General features: G+C 39.7%; 1 protein-coding gene and 1 long non-coding RNA gene across 19 annotated transcripts in view; one reads left to right on the forward strand and one right to left on the reverse strand.

Annotated features, from left to right (window-relative positions):
* Window positions 1-18,024, reverse strand: part of PHLDB2 (pleckstrin homology like domain family B member 2) — a 231,950-nt gene that overhangs the window by 166,805 nt on the left and 47,121 nt on the right. For 11 of the 17 annotated variants that reach the window (XM_074033497.1, XM_074033492.1, XM_015446454.4 and 8 more), the window contains exon 2: window positions 8,879-8,987. The exons of the other annotated variants lie outside the window; for them this stretch is intronic. In XM_074033497.1, coding sequence (XP_073889598.1) covers window positions 8,879-8,917 — 39 coding nt within the window. In that variant the 5' untranslated portion in view covers window positions 8,918-8,987. The remainder of the gene's footprint in view (window positions 1-8,878; window positions 8,988-18,024) is intronic. 17 annotated transcript variants of the gene reach the window in all.
* The window catches only part of LOC135969412 (uncharacterized), an 89,971-nt gene continuing 73,332 nt past the window's right edge, over window positions 1,386-18,024 (forward strand). The window contains exons 1-3 of one of the 2 annotated variants that reach the window (XR_010584662.2): window positions 1,386-1,528; window positions 5,569-5,692; window positions 8,067-8,111. This is a non-coding gene — a long non-coding RNA (uncharacterized lncRNA). Of the gene's footprint in view, window positions 1,529-5,568; window positions 5,693-8,066; window positions 8,112-18,024 lie in introns of those variants that run through there. The other variant, XR_012431715.1, reaches the window with a different exon arrangement.

Here is an 18,024-nt window from a genome sequence, read left to right on the forward strand (position 1 = left end):
GTTCTCAATAGGAGCAATATCGTCCAGCAAAGGGTGAAAATTGGTTCTTGGCGGGGGTTAACATTTTCTTACTATATTAATGTATAAAGCACAGATATACCTATATACAGTCCATAAACAAACATAATAGTGTCTCTGTGGCATTAAATCTTATGGAGGAAAGCACGATCAGAAAAAATGTCTAAAAAGGCTTCTTTAGAGATGTGATACTGAACAAAAGTTTAGAAACTGAAATAGACAGAGGACAGGAAAGGCCACATAAAGAGTTTAAGGGGACTAATCAAACAGGATGTTTTCAACTGATTACACGAATTTGATCTGAAACTGATCCCTCAGAATCCCCCCACTCTCAAGATACCATTTGACCTGAAGTCATTAGCTTTGGAATAGAAAGGAAGAAATTTATACTTTGTTAAGAAATATTTGTAAATTGGAAATTTTCATTCTTTATCTCACTTTGTTTTAAAGCAATACTGGAGAAAAAAATATCGTTATATTCATGTTTTATAGCTGAGGAAGTAAGGCTCAATGAGGTTAACACTTTCAAATTCTACAAAGAATACATAGTTTCTGAGTGTGATTAGTGAATGTAAGAACCTGAGTTTGTTTGATTTCAAAGCCCATGATTTCCTCCCCGTCATATGCTAGCCAGCTGGTGGGTGAGATGGTGTTCCATTCAACTATCCTGAGTTCACTGAAAATGGACTCAAATGCCCGAGGCAGGAATTGATGTGTTCTCACAGCTCGAATTCTGGGAAGACTAGTGGTGGGGGTGGGGCTGTCACTAAGATGTCCAGGAGTTCTGCAAGGGGCAGCAGAGGCACATTCTCCCAGGAAGTCTCAACTGGACTGGAGCTTACAGGAATCTTGTTCTAGCCAAGAGCTTTGGCTAGAACAGAACCAATCTCAGGATTGCAGAGAACCCTGTGAGTAGCAGCCTTACATTCCATTCCATATTTGTCAGTGAGGGAGAGGCACTCTGATCCCCATCAGAAATTTGAAGAACCGCGTAAGTTTTGGCTAGCTGCCTGTTCTCTCTGCTTCACAGCTTAACGATGAAACTTTTGTTCTCTGTGTTCTTCCATCCTTCACTCCCAAGTAGCATATGCCAACCAAGGAATGACTGCTGATTTCAAAATTAGAGAGATGGTCATACAGACTATGAACATATAGACCATTTCTGCTTTTTCTTTTGTTTCTAGAGGTTAGCATAAAACTTTTTGTGCAACATCCCCTATACTCATTAAATCTGTGACATCCTTGTTGCTACCTGATATCATATATCTGCTTTATTTTATATTTCTGCTTTTCCTTTTCCAGTGACAGGTTGCCATTTTAATGATGATTAATTATCTATCATTTGGGAGCAGGACCTTAACCTTTAACTTTTCCTGACAGGACAAAAAACATGTGTTCACAACACCCACCCTTATTGATTCTCTTGGTAAGGAAGAAGAGAGGATCATAAACTAGAAGTGAAAAAGTGGAGAAAAATGATGCTTGCCTCACTCTGCTGTAACAAATGAATGTAAGTTAAAACTAAAATACAGTTTAGAAAACTTTCACATATTACGCACAAGAACAAGCTATGAGTGTTGTTATTTTACTATTTGCAAAATTTTTAGTCCTAATGTCTCTTCTAAGGGACAAATATCAAGCATTTCACAAGAGGTTACATGTTATCTTGCTCTATGCTAGCATGGAAATAAATGAGAGTTGGGAAAACAGGAAATAAATATTCTAAGTTATCAGGGAATGTTGCCAAGGCATCATAGGAGTGTCACTAGTTATTTTGGTTTCTCAACCAAGACCTGAGATACAAGGTCAGTGGGTGGTGTCTAGGACAACAAAGAGAAAATGAGGAATCTCTTGGAAAGGGCTCTCCCCTTGCTCTGTCTCCCCTTTATTCTTCACTCGGTAGGCCAGATCCTCTGGAGGCAGAATGCAGCCACCACTGTATTTACACTTTGGTACAAGAGAGGTTTCTCGTATGTAAGCACAGTGCTCCATGGAGCCATAGAGATAGCTGGCAGCACTCTGCAGTTTTCTGGGCAGTAGCTTGATAGACTGGAGAAAGCCTGAACTAGGAGCCAAAAGTTTTGATGTTAGATGCACAGTCATCACAAGTAACAGCAAATCAATTTTTAGCAAGTTACTTAAATCTTTCTATCTTGGTTAATTTATTGTTTTACATTCTAAAAATTGAGATATAATTCATATACTATCATATCCACCCTTTATGAAGTGTGGAATTCGATGATATTTAGTACTTTCACAAAGTTGTGTAACCATCACTGCTATCTTATTCCAGAACATTGTCATCATTCCAAAACAAAACAAAACAAAACAAAACAAAACACCCATATCCATGAGCAGTCACTCCTTACTCTTCCCTCCTCCCAGAACCCAGCAACCACTAATGTACGTTCTGTCTCTATAGACTTGACTATTCCACACATTTCATATAAATGTAATTATATGATATGTGATCTCTTGTGTCTGTCTCCTTTCACTTAGCATAATGTTTTCAAGGTTCATTCATGGTGTTACATGCATCAAAATTTTATTTCTTTTTATGGGCAATAATACTCAATTGTAGCTTATTGTTTAGTCACTCATTCATCTGGTCATCCATCATTCACCTACTCTTCATTGAATACCTATTATGAACCAGCTTTGTCCTAGGCTCTTGGGACACATTTATTCATATTTGTGACATGAATGAATAAAGGGACAAATTGATTAACTAATAAATAAAGATAAATATGAGATCTTCATGTCCCCTCAGTTAAAAATATTGGGTGAAGAGATTGTTTATGAGCTTTTAAAATTTTGAGGTCTTTGTGTCCAAAGGAGACCTGAGTTCTTGTTTAATTTCTGCATCTACTTAGCCCTTGGAACTTAGATTAGAGGAGGGAGGGAGGCCTGCTTCATGAACCCCAGAACTGTGGCTTATTTCAATGTAGCCCTGTGCTCAGAAGGGCTTATGCTTGTTTTAACACTCTGTTGTGACTGTCTTGAAATTCTTAATAACTTTTGAACAAGGCGCCTTGTATTTCATTTTCCACTGGGCCCTGTAATTTATGTAGCCAGTTCTGAAGGGAACAAATATTTATTAAGTGTCTACTCTGTATTGGCCATTTAATTTGACCCCACAGCCCATGTTGTTTAACAAGTCATGTTTCGCTATTTTAAAAATGAGAATATTACATTTAATATTATTTAAGATCTCTTCTATATCTAAATTTCACTAATTATAAGGCATGCAAAATGATCTATGAAGGCCATGTATTATACTTGTACCAGCTGATTCATCTTTTCAAGACTGATCTTAATTGTCATAACTTCCCGGAAATCTTCCTTGATTCTTTCCCCGACCAAATTTAGTATGCTTTCTTTTGTGTTCTCATACTCCCTCAGTGTTATTAACAGAGCTTTTTATAAAACTGGATTTTATGAAGTAAAAATAGTTTCTGTCTCTCCCACTGCATTTTATGCCCCCTTTAAATCAGGTACTGTGTCTTAGTTAACATGTAACTTGCAAAATGCTTCTTAAAACAAGCAGGATTAAAGAGTCCAATAATAAAAATGAAAATTCAGAAATGCCAGTTCATGATGTTATTAGAGATGGGAAAAGCTAGGGCAAACACATAATCCACAACAGAGTCACTGGAATATAGAAACTAAAGACATACAATGAGAAAAGAAATTAGGACATTTTCCCAAGTAAACTTAACTTAAAAGAACTATAGTTTTAAAATGATATATGCATAATAGTATAGGAATTTAATAAACAAAAAGTAATACAAAAGTAATACCTCTCCATAATTTAAAAATAATCAAAAGACACAGAGGGCATAAAATAAAAATTTCTTTTCGTGTAACTTCCCAGTCTCATTTTCCAAAGATATGCTCACTAAGAGTTTCCTGGCCTGGCATGGTGGCTCATGTCTGTAATCCCAGCACTTTGGGAAGCTAAGGCAGGCAGAAACTTGAGCCCAGGAATTCAACACTAGCTGGGGAAGCGTGGCAAAACCCCATCTCTACAGAAAATTGCAAAAACTAGGTGGGCATGATGGTGCATGCCTGTAGTCCCAGCTACTTGGGAGGTTGAAGTGAGAGGATTACCTGAGCCCAGGGAGGTTGAGGCTGCAGTGAGCTGTGATTGTGCCACTGTACTCCAGGCTGGGTAACAGAGTAAGACCCTATCTCAAAAAAAAAAAAAAAAAAAAAAAAAAGGTTTCTCGAGTATTCTCCTAAGAATGCTTTATGAGGAGTATATTTATACAATCTTGTTATTGCACAAATAGGATTCTGTTTATATTTCTGTATAGTTATTTTCCTTGCCTTTCACTTAGTAATATTTCTTAGACCTCCTCCCATATTTGTACCTCTAGATCTCCCTCATTCATTTTCAGGAGTGCATAGTACTCTATGATATGTATTGAACACAGTTAAATAAAGCAGTCCTTTCTGATGAATACATAACGTTGTTTTCAGTTTCTGTAAATTACAGAAAAGCACAATAGATATCTTCACATAGGAATATATTCATAGTATAAATTTCCAGCAGTGAAACTGCTGGAAGTCTCTATAATTTGATTTTAAGACAAACTTAATTCAGTACCCAACCTGATGTCTTTGAGACAATTTCACATTTAGTTGTTTATTCCTGTCCCTCACCTTCCTTTAGAATTTTTTTTTTTTTTTCTGATTGGTATGACATATTTCTAGCGTATTTCTAGCTTTCAAAAAATAATTTATAGAAAATCAGTCTATATTTTTAAGACCAGTTGAAGCTGTCTACCTCACCAATGTGAAGAATTGAAGTAGAATTTAATTTTCTCTTCTAATATTTTTTCTAGTATTAAATTCAAAGACTACTATTTCTCTTTTATTTACAACAGTCTGTGTTCAAATTGTGCTGACACCATGATAGATTTCAGAGTAATTTTTTTGACTATGTGGGCTTCTCCCATTATAATAAGAGTACCAGCTTCTTAATGTCTGTGATATGATTTGGCTGTGTCCCCACCCAAATCTCATCTTGAACTGTAGTTCCCATAATCCACAGGTGTCATGGGAGGGATCCAATGGGAGGTAATGGAATCATGGGGGTGGTTTCCCCCATGCTGTTCTTGTGATAGTGAGTTCTCACAAGGTCTGATGGTTTTATAAGAGACTTCTTGCTTCACTTGGCTCTCATTTTTCTCCTCGCTGCCGCCATGTGAAGAAGGAAGTGTTTGCTTCCTCTTCTGCCATGATTGTAAGTTTCCTAGGGCCTCCCTAGCCATGCTGAACTATGAGTCAATTAAACCTCTTTCTTTCACAAATTACGCAGTCTTGGGTATGTCTTTATTAGCATCATGAGAGTGGACTCATACAGCCTGTCTCCATGTGAGCTCACCTTCTTGGCCCTCATATGAGGCCCAAACAACACTCCTTTGCATAGTATAAATTCAGCACATATTTTGAAATTGATTGTATTGGAAACATCAAAGATGCCAGATCCTAGAATTGTTCAGATTAAAGAGAAAATAACGTTTTATTTTATTTTATTTTTATTAGAGACAGGTTCCGGCCCTGTCATGCAGGCTTGAGGACAGTGGCATGATCATAACTCCCTGCAGCCTTGGCCTCCTGGGCTCAAGTGATCCTCCTGCCTCGGCCTCCCAAAGTGTTGGGATTACAGGTAAGATCCACTGCACCTGACTGAAAATATTTTAAATAAATGCTTTAATAATTTCATTGCAGTTTTGTGGCCTAGGTAATTTTCACTTAATCTTACTTGATTACAGAAAGCAGTCTGAAAAGTAAACACAATGAAGCCTAGAACATACTGAAATTTTCCTATACAGATGATTTGAGTTTTAAATATTTTTAGGTCTTATTTCCTTGCTTTCTTCAGAATGATGGTAAAAACTGACTTTTTAAACATCTTTTGAGGAATTGGAACACTCTCAGATTTAAAATGTTCCCTGATTCTTTTTCTTCTCTTTTTTTAAGATAGAAAATTTGGGAGTAAATTATAAGGGCCAAGGTTTTAGAAGCTCACTTTGCTTTCTATTCCTCTACAATTGTTTTTCAAATTTTTCAAATTTTAATTTTTTGACACAGGGTCTCACTGTACCACCCAGGATGGAGTGCAGTGGCATAATCTTGGCTCACTGCAGCCTCAACCTCCTGGGCTTAAGGAATCCTCTCACCTCAGCCTCCCAGATAGCTGGGACTACTAGCGTGCACCATTACACTTAGCTAATGTTCTTATGTTTTTATGAGATGGTTGTCTCACTTATAATGCCAAGGTTGGCCTCAAACTCTTGGGCTCAAGCGATCCTTCCACAGTGGCCTCCCATAGGGCTGTGATTACAGTCACAAACCACTGCACCCTGCTCTATTTTTCTACAATTAGTAATCACAACTGAGTAGCTTTCAGCAAATCACTTCATTTCTCTGAGGCTTGGTTGTTCTGTTGTCTGCAAAGTTAAGAGGATCTTAAATATCTATCCAGTTCTAAAATGGGATGACATCAAAGTGGGAGTGATGGTGGAGAAGGGTTGTGGAAGTTGCTTGTAAACATATTTAGCAGATTTACAGAAGTCAAATAAAGCAATGAAAAAATTCCACATATAGGAAGAATTTAAAAAGACACAGATGGTAGCAAAAATAGAACCGAGGGATTTTTTGCCTTTGTCTCATGACAGACTGTCTAATGGAATCCTTACACATGGATTGAATTGCTTTCAAGTAAGGCAGTCAACAAGAATATGAAGCAAAAATTCTGTGGCAATGACTGGGCCTGTAGTTACTCAGTGTCTGAGATGAGAATTAGGAAAGTGAGATGGTCTATAACCCACAATAACTACCCTGTGTGTGTGTGTGTGTGTGTGCGCGTGCGCGTGTGTGTGTGTGTCTGCCTAAATAGAACTTAAACTATTCAAAGTTCCACATCTTTGCTTTTCATTTGTTAATTTCTTTAGCATCTGCTATTCATTAGGCACTGGTGATATGTGGTCAGTGGGGGAAATAGATATTGAGTAAATAATCACGTCAACACATAGATAATGACATATTGTGGCAATGCTAAGAATGACAATAAGCATAATGAGAAACTAAAGCAGGGTCACTCATTTAGATTATGGCATCAATGAAAGTCTTCTTTGAGGGAATCACATTTAGCTAAGACATGAGGCATGACCAGAAGGTAGTCAGGAAAAGAAGATTTTAGGTAAAGGGGTAGACTAATCCTGAGCTAGAAAAGAGTTAGGGGAAGTTTAAAAACAAACAAAACCGGTCGTATCAATAACCTAAAGTAGAGCAATAGGGAATAACACTAGAAGGCCTTGTAGATCTTGATAAGAATTTTTCATTTTATGATTGTATATCTTACTATTTGAGGATGTTACACAATGTGATTGTGTTTTTAAAATCTACTGCCTGGACCAGGCACAGTGGCTCATGCTTGTAATCCCAGCACTTTGGGAGGTCAAGGCGGGTGGATTACTTGAGGTCAGGAGTTTGAGAATAGCCTGGCCAACATGGCAAGACCCTGTCTCTGCTAAAAATACCAAAAAAAAAATTAGCCAGATGCATGCCTGTAATCCCAGCTACTCAGGTGGCTGAGGCACAAGAATTGCTTGAATCCGGGAGGCAGAGGTTGCAGTGAGCCGAGATCATGCCATTGCACTTCAGCATGGACGACAGAGCGAGAGTCTGTCTGAAAAACAATAAAAAATAAAATAAAATCTCCTTCTGGCTATTCTGTGGAGAATCTGTTAGAAGCGAACAAATGTGGATTCAGAGATTGGTTTAAGGAGATAGAGAGAATTACCAGAATTCAGAAAGGGACAACATCAGGATGATAGTGGCTTGAATTAGGTAACAGCAAAGGAGCTGGAGAAAAGTGGTTAGATTCTGGACATATTTTGAGGGCAGAATCAACAAGACAGTGTCTTAACATTTCGGGAATTTTGTTTGCTTGTTTCTTTTTAAGTTGCATTTACTTTGTCTTCACCACATCTAGTAAAAATGAAAAGGCATTATTCTATTTCTCTCTCCTGCTAAAGAAAACAGGTCTTGGCTGGATGTGGTGGCTCATGCCTATAATCCCAGCACTTTGGGAAGCCGAGTCAGGTGGACACCTGAGGTCAGGAGTTTGAGACCAGCCTGGCTGACATCATGAAACCCCGTCTCTACTAAAAATACACAAAATTAGCCGGGCGTTGTGGCAGGCACCTGAAATCCTAGCTACTCAGGAGGCTGAGGCAGAAGAGTCACTTGAACTCGGAGGGCGGAGGTTGCAGTGAGCTGAGATCGCACCACTGTACTCCAGCCTGGGCAACAGAGTGAGACTCCATCTCAAAACAAACAAACAAACAAACAAAACAAAACAAAAATTAGATGGGTGGGGTGGCACACACACATCTATAATCCCAACTGCTGGGGAGGTGGAGGCAGGAAAATCTGCTTGATCACGGGAGGCGGAGGTTGCAGCGAGCCTAGATCACATCATTGCACTCCAGCCTGGGCAACAGAGCAAGACTCTGTCTCAAAAACAAAAACCAAGAAAACCCTACCCAGGTCTTTACTTATGAAAAGTAGGTAAACTGAGGCATGTGGAATGATTATCCAAAAGGAGGAGGAGCTCCAAGGATTAGAGGAGGCAGTGTGGGTGGGAAAGAGAGGGGGATTTCCAAAGACTTGAAGATGTATGGAAGTGAGATTGTTTATCAAATGCCTATTTACTTTCAAATAAATATTGTAGGGACCTAGTTCTGCTCCCATGTGACTCACTGGAGATGGCAAGATTGTTGATGGAGGCAGCGTTGTGGAGGACTGTGTGGAGACTCTTAATGAAAGATCCTCAGCTCAGACTTACCACAGAGAGAACAGAAGCAACTGCATTCAAATGGACCATGACAATGTACACTTTGGTGACGACTGAAATTTCCAGTTAGGGTACATCCTCTCCTTGGCCATCTCCACTCCTGTATCATTTTTGGGAGGAAAAGGAGCTCTTAAACATTACTGAAATGCAGTTTCCCATGACTGAGGGTGGAGACTTAAGCATACCTATCTTATTTCTTAAAATAAAGAAATGTAACTCTGAGGGTCAAGGAACTTCTTTTATTTACATACCTTTTAATTATGGCACCTTAAACAATAACTAGACATTAGTTGTTACCACTCATGATGATAGTGGTGGAGAACTGGTAGATTTGAGAATATTTTGCAGTCAAATGCTCAACCACTGAGTTATACCCCCGATTTTAGAATATTTTGGAAATTTTGAGACAATGCCCCTGGAGTGAACATAAAAACAGCTGGAGAGCATGTGATCCTCTTCACATCTGAAAGCCATTAAAGACAACAGTGGCAGAGGCATTTCAGATGGTTCCACCCCTCAGCTAAATGCTGTAGGCCCTGCTTTGCATGCTAGCTCCAGTACCAGACCAAAGTGAGCAGGCCTCGGGCAAAGATGAGAATGGTAAGGGTCGATCAAATGCCTTACCATTCATGAATCAGAGAGAAATTCCACAGCTCAGGTGTGTATCATGGCCCAGGTGGATCCAATCCAATCACTTTAGCCTTATAAAGCAATTTAGGACACGGTGAAATCTGCACTCTTATTCATTTTTATGGCAATATGAATTATTTAACCTTTCTGGAGGGCAGATCTAGTGGTATCTATAAATAACCTTCAGGAAGCAAGATGGCCAAATAGCACCCTCCAGCAATTGTCGCCCCTGTAGGAACACCAAATTAGAACAATTATCCACATAAGAAAGCATCTATAAGACCCCAGAATCAGGTGAGTGATCACAGTATGTGGTTTTAACTTCATACCACTGAAAGAGGCACTGAGGAAGATAGGAAACACAGTCTTGAATTGCCAACACCACCCCTCCCCTATCCCACGGCAGCAGTCACATGGCCCAGGGAAAGAATCTGCGTGTTGCGGGAGGGAGAGTGCAGTGATTGCGGGACTTTGCATTGGAACTCAGTGCTGCCTTTCACAGTGGAAAGTAAAGCAGGGCAGACATCGGCAAGTGCCCATGGAGGGAGCATTTAGACCAGCCCTAGTCAGAGGGGAATCATGCATCCCAGCGATTGGAACCTGAGTTCTGGAAAGTATTGCCTCTGGGCTAAAGTGGTCTGGGGTCCTAAATAAACTTGAAAGGCAGTCTAGGCCACAAGGACTGAAATTCCTGGGCAAGTCCCAGTGCTGTACTTGCCGGTAGACTTGGGGTGCACACAACCTAGTGAGACACCAGCTGGGATGACAAGGGAGTGCTTGAGTTACCCCTCCCCCAATTCCAGGCAGCACAGCTCACAGCTCTGAGGGAGATTCCTTCCTTCTGCTTGAGGAAGGAGAGGGGAGACTAAAGAGGACTTTATCTTGAAACTTGGATAGTGGCTCAGCCACAGTAGGTTAGAGCACCAGGCAGAGTCCTGAGGCCCCCATTCCAGGTTCTAGCTCCCAGATGACATTTCTAGACATACCCTGGCACAGAAGGGAGCCCACTGCCTAGAAGGAAGAATCCAGTTCTGGAAGGATTCATCACCTGCTGACTAAAGAGTCCTTGGACCTTGAATAAACATCAGTGGTAGCCAGGCAGTATTTGCTGCAGGCCTTGGATGAGACCTAGTGCCATGCTGACTTCAGGTGAGACCCAGCACATTCCCAGCTGTGGTGGCTATGGGGAGGGACTCTTTCTGCCTGAAAACAGGAGAGGAGAGTGTAAAGGGAGCTTTGCCTTGCCCTTGCTTATCAGCTCGGCCACAGTGGGGGCAGAGCACCAAGTGGGCTCTTAGGGTTCCTAATTCCATGCCTTGGCACCTTGGACCAGAGGAGGGTCCACTGCCCTGAAGGGAGAGACCCAGATCTAGCAGTATTCACCATAAGCTGACTGAAGAGCTCTCGGGCCTTAAGTGAACGTCTGTAGTAGCCAGGCAGCATTTGCTGCAAGCCTGGGGCAGTGGTGGCTATGGGAAGAGTCTCCTCTGCTTGAGGAAAGGGGAGGGAAGAGTAGAAATGACTCTGTCTTATGGTTTTGGAGAGAGCTTAGACACCGTAGAATAGAGCGCCAGGTAGATTCCTAAGGTTCCTGATCCTGGGCCCTGGCTCAAAGACAGCATTTCTGGACCTGGCCTGGGTGGGGTGGGGAAAGCGTGCTCCCTGAAGGCAAGGCCACAAGCCCGGCTGGATTGGGCACCTGCTGATTGTAGAGCCCTTGGGCTTTGAGGGAACATCCTAGGCAGTGGTCATCATGGGCCTTGGGCAAGACCCAGTGCTGTGCTGGCTTTGGGTCTGACTCAGTGTAGTCCCAGTGTTGGTGGCCACAGGGGTGCTTGTCACTCTACCCTCAGCTATAGATAACCTTCAAATATTCACATCCTTCCTTCTTTTCATTGGATTTCTTGTACACAGAAATAAATTAATCATAATCTTGGTTTAGTACATACTCATGGCCTGCATTCGTTTGCTTATTTGTTTCTGATTAAACCTTAGAAAATACCAACCAAAGTGAATGCTCAGATTTTTTTGTTTATTTAGTTTTTTCTTTTTTTCTTTTTTCTTTTTTTTTAAATTTGAGTCAGGGTCTTGTTTGGTCACCCAGGATGGAGTGTAGTAGCACGATCATGGCTCACTAGAGCTTCAAATTCCTGGACTCAAACGATCCTTTCACCTCAGACTCCTGAGTAGTTGGGAACACAGATGTGTGCCACTACACTTGGCTAATTTAAAATTTTTTCTGTAGGGATGGAGGTCTCCTTATGTTGCCCAGGCTGGTCTTGAACTTCTGGGTTCAAGTGATTCTTCCACCTTGGCCTCCCAAAGTGCTGGGATTATAGACATGAGCCACCATGCCTGGTGCTCAGATCTTGATGATAACTGATATCTAATTGTAAGTTCTCCACATTTCATCCCTATGCCTCCTTCCTATCTGAGCTAATGTGAATCTCATATTCATTATCTCGTGCTTTCTCTTTAATATAAGAAAGGATATACATACATATCAGAATTATGAAATGATTCAGAAATGAGGGAGAAATAAAGTATTTCCAAAGCAAGCAAAAACTGAAGATATTTGTCACCACTAGACCGGTCTTACAAGAAATACTGAAGGGAGTCCTGCATCTGGAAGCAAAAAGATGATAATCACCATCATGAAAACATGTAAAAGTATAAAAATCATTAGTAGAGCATATATACAAACATTGTATGTTTTTACTCATACGTGAAAGCTAAAAAAGTTGACCTCATGGAAGTAGAGAGGAGAATGATGGTTACCAGAGGCTGGGAAGGCTGGTTAAGGGGTGGAAGGGATGAAGAGGGGTTGGTTAATGGGTACAAAAATATAGTTAGGTAGAAAGAAGTTCTAGTGTTTGAGAACACAGTAGGGTGACTATAGTTAACGATAACTTACTGGATATTTCAAAGTATCTAGGAAAGAAGATTTCAAATGTTCCCAACACAAAGAAATGACAAATATATGAGGCAATGGATATCCTAATTACCCTGAGTTGATCATTACACATGGTGGGCATGTATCAAAATATCACGTGTACCCCATAAATATGTACAATTATAATGTATCACTGATGAAATTTAAAATGTAAAAAAAGATAAAGCATATTTAACATGTGGCTATAAAATAGCATTTTATAACCATTTCATTAAAAGCAAAAAAGTCTGACAACAGATCCACAGCATTGCTTATACACTATTGGGAAGATTGAGTTGGTGCAACAAGTCTGGAAAACAGTTTTGCATTATCTCTTAAAGGTAAGCATTTATCTACCCCATGATGAGATGCCTATACAATGCTGCCTCAACAAAGATACTTTTGAGAATAAAATGGGAGCACTAACAGTGTGAGTCCTCAGATAAGAAAGTGTAAACTGAGACTGAAATGGGAAAACAGAATCATCTTGACATTTACTTAAGACCCAGAAAGTTCACTCACAGGAGGCAAACCATTGCATCTGCTGACAGGGGTCCTGTATAGGAGTGTTCATAGCAGGGTGTGTGAACACAGTCTTGCACGTAGCCTTTCACCCAGCAGACACCATATATAGAAATTTATTATAACAAAAGAATATTGGTTAAGAACAAACATTCACCTACGGTGTAATTCATCAAACTATTTTTATAATTCTGAAAATCTGGAAACTATCTAAATATTGATAATTCATACTTGATTAAATCATTGTGACACAATAATAAAACATTACCAAAAGTTAGTGAAGATAATAATAGAGAGAAATATTTATGGAAAATGTTTACAGTATACAAGGGGAAAAGCAGATTACATATCAGAATGCTTACCATGGCACCATTTTTATAAAATGAATACATATATTAAAAAGAGACTAGGAGGATACGTTTTACAGCATTAATACTAGATATTGGTGGTTTTCTGGGAAATGTTTAATTTTTTAATTTACTTCTCTATATTACTATATTTGTCTACAATAATCATGTATTTTTAAAAAAGTTTTAAAAGTGAAAAATAAATTTGATTGCACCAGAACACTGTTGAGGTTGGAGGCTGTTCTGTTATGATTGTCTTCATTACATGTCATTTTATGTCCAGAGTATCCGAAATAGGCAGTTTCCCTTGCACTACACTCACCTCATCAAATAGAAGTCTCTACTGCATCTGCGAAAGGTTCTTTTCCTTCATCAAAACACAGTGCTCAGGTGGCCACAAGCACATGTCAGTTCACTGTCATAGTCTGGCTCCCGAGTTGCAATAATTCAGCAACCTACTGAGCAACTCTTAATGCCTCAAGTGCTGTGAAGAGAGTATGAAGAGACTACTAGTTATGTGGATGAATAGTTCTGAAAGGTATATATTAAACCTTTCAAGATCTTTGGAGCTTGGTTCCTTATTAGAGGAGAGACATTTACCTGGGGAGTTGGAGTAAATCTTTTGTGGTCAGAAAAGAGATATAATGAACTTCCTGGGGTCAAAGGGCAACCATATTACTATAACAGCAGGAGTGTCTTTCTTGGTCAGTCTCTAAATGGAGAGTGGTCTTTATTTCTGATAAGGCAAGCTGAGTGTTCAGGGCTATTCTATGAGATTTTCAGGGTTATGAAAACCCAGAGTATGCCTATTTCTAAGCAGGAACAAAATTAAGAGGCTAGGCCTCCACTTCCTAGTAGCTGACTACCTGTAACATTTCTGAGCTGCTGATAAGATCCAAGGGCAATTTGAACCCCTGCTCCCAGTCAGGCTCCCCATGCCCATGGAGTCTCTACAGCACTTGTTGTGGTATCAGAATTCCATTCCAAAATTCTGAGGGGGCTTTGGTTGGAGAGAATCTGCCATGTGAAGATCATGGACTTCACAATATGGGGGTGGTGAGAACCAAAGAATTATCATTTCCAATATTTCTCAGGAACTCAGTTTTGTATTGCTCAGTTGGCTAAAGACAAGGGCCAAACAAAAATACTCAGGGCACAGAGCCCTGGTGATGATAGCTTGTCCAATTTTGGCACGGCAGTAACTGCTATTTATTGGCTGCTGTTTATAGGGTTAGACACCATATGAACTAAGCACATAATATATATTATTATCTCATGTAAGTCTGAACAACCCTGCAAGGTAAGCTATTACCATTACTACTTTACAGCTGAGAAAATGGCATTTCAGAAAAGTGAAATAACTTTCCAAAGTCCACACAATTAGTAAAGAAATTGGAACTGAGGAACACCTGAATCCAAAATCTGCACTCTCATTCCCTATAGTGCATGGCTTTTCATGTACATATGTCAGAGCAGTTAAATCTTTCTTCTTTGTTTTAAATGGAAAATGTCTTATAGCAAAACCATTTTGTTCTTTATGGCCTCTAAAATAATCCGACTGGAAGATATCTGCCAATTATGTAACCAACTATGAGTGGTGCTTCCTTAATTGTTAGTTGAACAAATGACTACCTAGTTCCCATAGAGAGCATATTATTACACCTTCTCAGAAGGCAGACTAATAAGGAGTTCTATTAGAGTCTATAGTCTTTTCTTCAAAGGAACTCCTAATCTGATGCCAGGAATCTGATAGAACCTTGAGCAACAGGCATAATTTGTTGTTTAGCAGAGACCTCTTTGACCGGGAATGGGGAGCACTGTTTTTTCCATTGCCTTGATAAAAATACCTGCAGTGACAATTGGAAAAAGTAAAACTCAGGGATTTGATGTTTGAACCTGGCACTCCTTTCTCACCAATATGATTCCAACAAGGAGAAGAACATAATATAGTGCTCATCATTTCACTTATCTACCCATGATCTTGCAATGTTTTCCCTCTGCCAACAAGGAAAGAAGATGGAGCTATTCCTTTACTGAGCACCTCCTATGTGTCTGATTGGTGCTTTCCCATAAGTTATTCTTTTACTCTTTAAAGCAGGGTTATGCAATCTTTTGTCTTCCCTAGGCCATATTGTCTTGGGCCACACATAAAATACACTGACACTAATGATAGCTGATGAGCTAAAAAAAAAAAAACAAAACTGCAAAACAAATCTCATAATGTTTTAAGAAAGTTTATGAATTGTGTTGGGCTGCATTCAAAGCTATCCTGGGCCTCATGAGGCTTGCAGGCTTCAGGTTGGACAAGCTTGCTTTAAAGCATCCCTGTGTGGTAGGTTTAGCTATTCCAATCTTACTGCATCATCTTTTTTCAGAAATGCATCTCTCTTTTCAGAGAGAAAGAATAAAAGATAGATAGATGGGAGAAGTAAACAGGAGAAGAGACAAAGTGTCTTTATAAGGGTCTTCTTTTCACTTAGGGAATATCAAATTAATGTCATTTAAAATAATATTGACACATGCTTTCTCCTCTTGGACTTTTCTATCTTTAGAGGACAAAGGTCTTGGTGTTAAATAGCAGACTGACACACACAAGTTCCAGACTCTGCTTCTGACCTGGGCTAATTTATCCCTCTTAGTTTTTGGTCATAGGAAGGTAGTCATGCCGATATACCCCCATGGCATTCATAGGAAACAACATGACATCTATCCAAACTACTGCTTTGAAATAACATTAAAAAGAAAATAGCATAATGTTTTTTTCCATTCACTAGTTTCTGTGACTGAGTTTCTTTCCTTTGTCCTTTAAGCACATTTAGGGCTGAAAAGTCCCACCAGTTCTCTTCCTGGAAACTAGTAACCCTCTTGGGTCAGAGCACATGAGACAATCATCTTGGTTAAAGTGAGGAGACTATTTATGGCCAGGAGGCTTGACCTGTTTCCAATTCATGCTCCCATTCCAGTCTTTGCCAGATTGGAGGATTTCTTACCATCTATTTCTAATATATTTACTGAAAAATTCACTGTTTTATTCTCTAAGGTTTATTTTGGGGGACTACAACGTCTATGTTTATTTAAAAACTGTAGAAAACAATTTGGTGTATCTTCAACTTGGTGTTCTATTTTAGGGAAACATGCAATCGGGTCGGATTCACCCCAGAATAGACTGGGTAGGCTGCCAGAGACTCGACCCCGGGGTGGTCGTCCTTTCTTCTTGGCCCTGGCTGTGGAATGCCTCCCCTATCTCCCACGTGTCCTCTTTGAGGTGAGGTGGACCAGAAGGAAAAAAAGGAAAAAGGCAGGTCAGAAGCAGAGCCCCAGAGAACATAGAAGAGAAAGCCTAGAGTAGCCCAGGCTACCGGCCATGTCTTCGAAAATGGTAGAAGCAGATTCAGCCCTCCAATTCTAGCTTGAAAGGGTTCTCATCTGCAGCAAGTGCCAGGCCACAGTCACACACCATAAGTCAGGAAAAGGGTCTGTGAATGTTATGATGGAGAGATCATTCATTTTCAGCATTTGAAACTCAAGTGCAAAAAAATATCCAAAGAGAAAGGAGAAGCTCTCACTTATGAGTTCCATTTGATTTAAAGTTAACTGTTCTCTAAAGAAATTCTGATCAAATAGCATGCTATAGAGCACACAGCAAATACTCCCGAATGGCGAATTATTAAACTTTTTAAACAGGGAACACATTCACCTTCAGTAACTTGAAAGCATGAGGAGAGAAATTATAAGCTAGAGTCTCTTGGGGTATATTTGAGATATCTAAAGGCCAAGTAGGCTGTCAGCCTCTGATACTACGGCAGTTAAAGACATCCAACACAATTGTTATGTAGCAGCGTAATTGTTGGTCTACTAGGCTGTCATCACTACTAAACTGTGAGATCTTTGGTAGTACAGGCTTCACTTTAATTGCCCTTGAATCAGTGGTACCTAGCATTGTGCCCCGTGCAAAATAAGTTCTTAAACTTTTTTTGATGAATGATGAATGTGTGAACCTTGGATTTAACCTCTGGTTTTTGGATCTAAGGCTATCAGTAGGACAAGGCACTGAGACAACCAGAGTTTATTAAAATAGGCATAAGAGTTTCTATTTGAAAACCTGATTATGTCATTTATTACACCTATTTATTAAACATAGAATTACAGGATCTCAGGCTTTGAGGGGACTCTCAGATCATCTAGTAATGATATTTTAGTTCAACTCTCTCATTTTAGAATGACACACTGTAGCCCAGGTGAGATACGTGATCTGCCTAAGATTCTACTGCTTATCATTGGGTGGGAGGGCCTGGGCTTGTATGCCAATCCCCTAAGTTGCTTATGCTCTGTCTTATCCTCCCACTTTAAGCATTTTTCAGAACTCAGACCTAAATTTTTGAAAATAACAGTAGTTATTTACCAAGTCATTTTCTTCAGCTAGGTCAAACAATCCAGAATCATAAAATCTTAGACTTTGGAAGAGGCCTTAGAGGACATTAGTTTAATATCCCAACCCAAGCAAGGATCTCCTGTACAAACTTGAATGGCATTTAGTAACTGTTTGAATTCTTCCAGCAGTAGGATGTCAGTATAGTCAGTCCTCTGTATCTGTGGGTTCTGCATCAATGGATTCAACCCAGCACTAATGGAAAATATTTAGGGGAAAAATCTGCATCTGTATCAAGCATGTATAGACTTTTTTTCTTGTCATTATCCTTAAACAA

The sequence above is a fragment of the Macaca fascicularis genome, chromosome 2, assembly GCF_037993035.2.
Source record: "Macaca fascicularis isolate 582-1 chromosome 2, T2T-MFA8v1.1".
In the NCBI taxonomy this organism is placed as follows: Eukaryota; Metazoa; Chordata; class Mammalia; order Primates; family Cercopithecidae; genus Macaca; species Macaca fascicularis.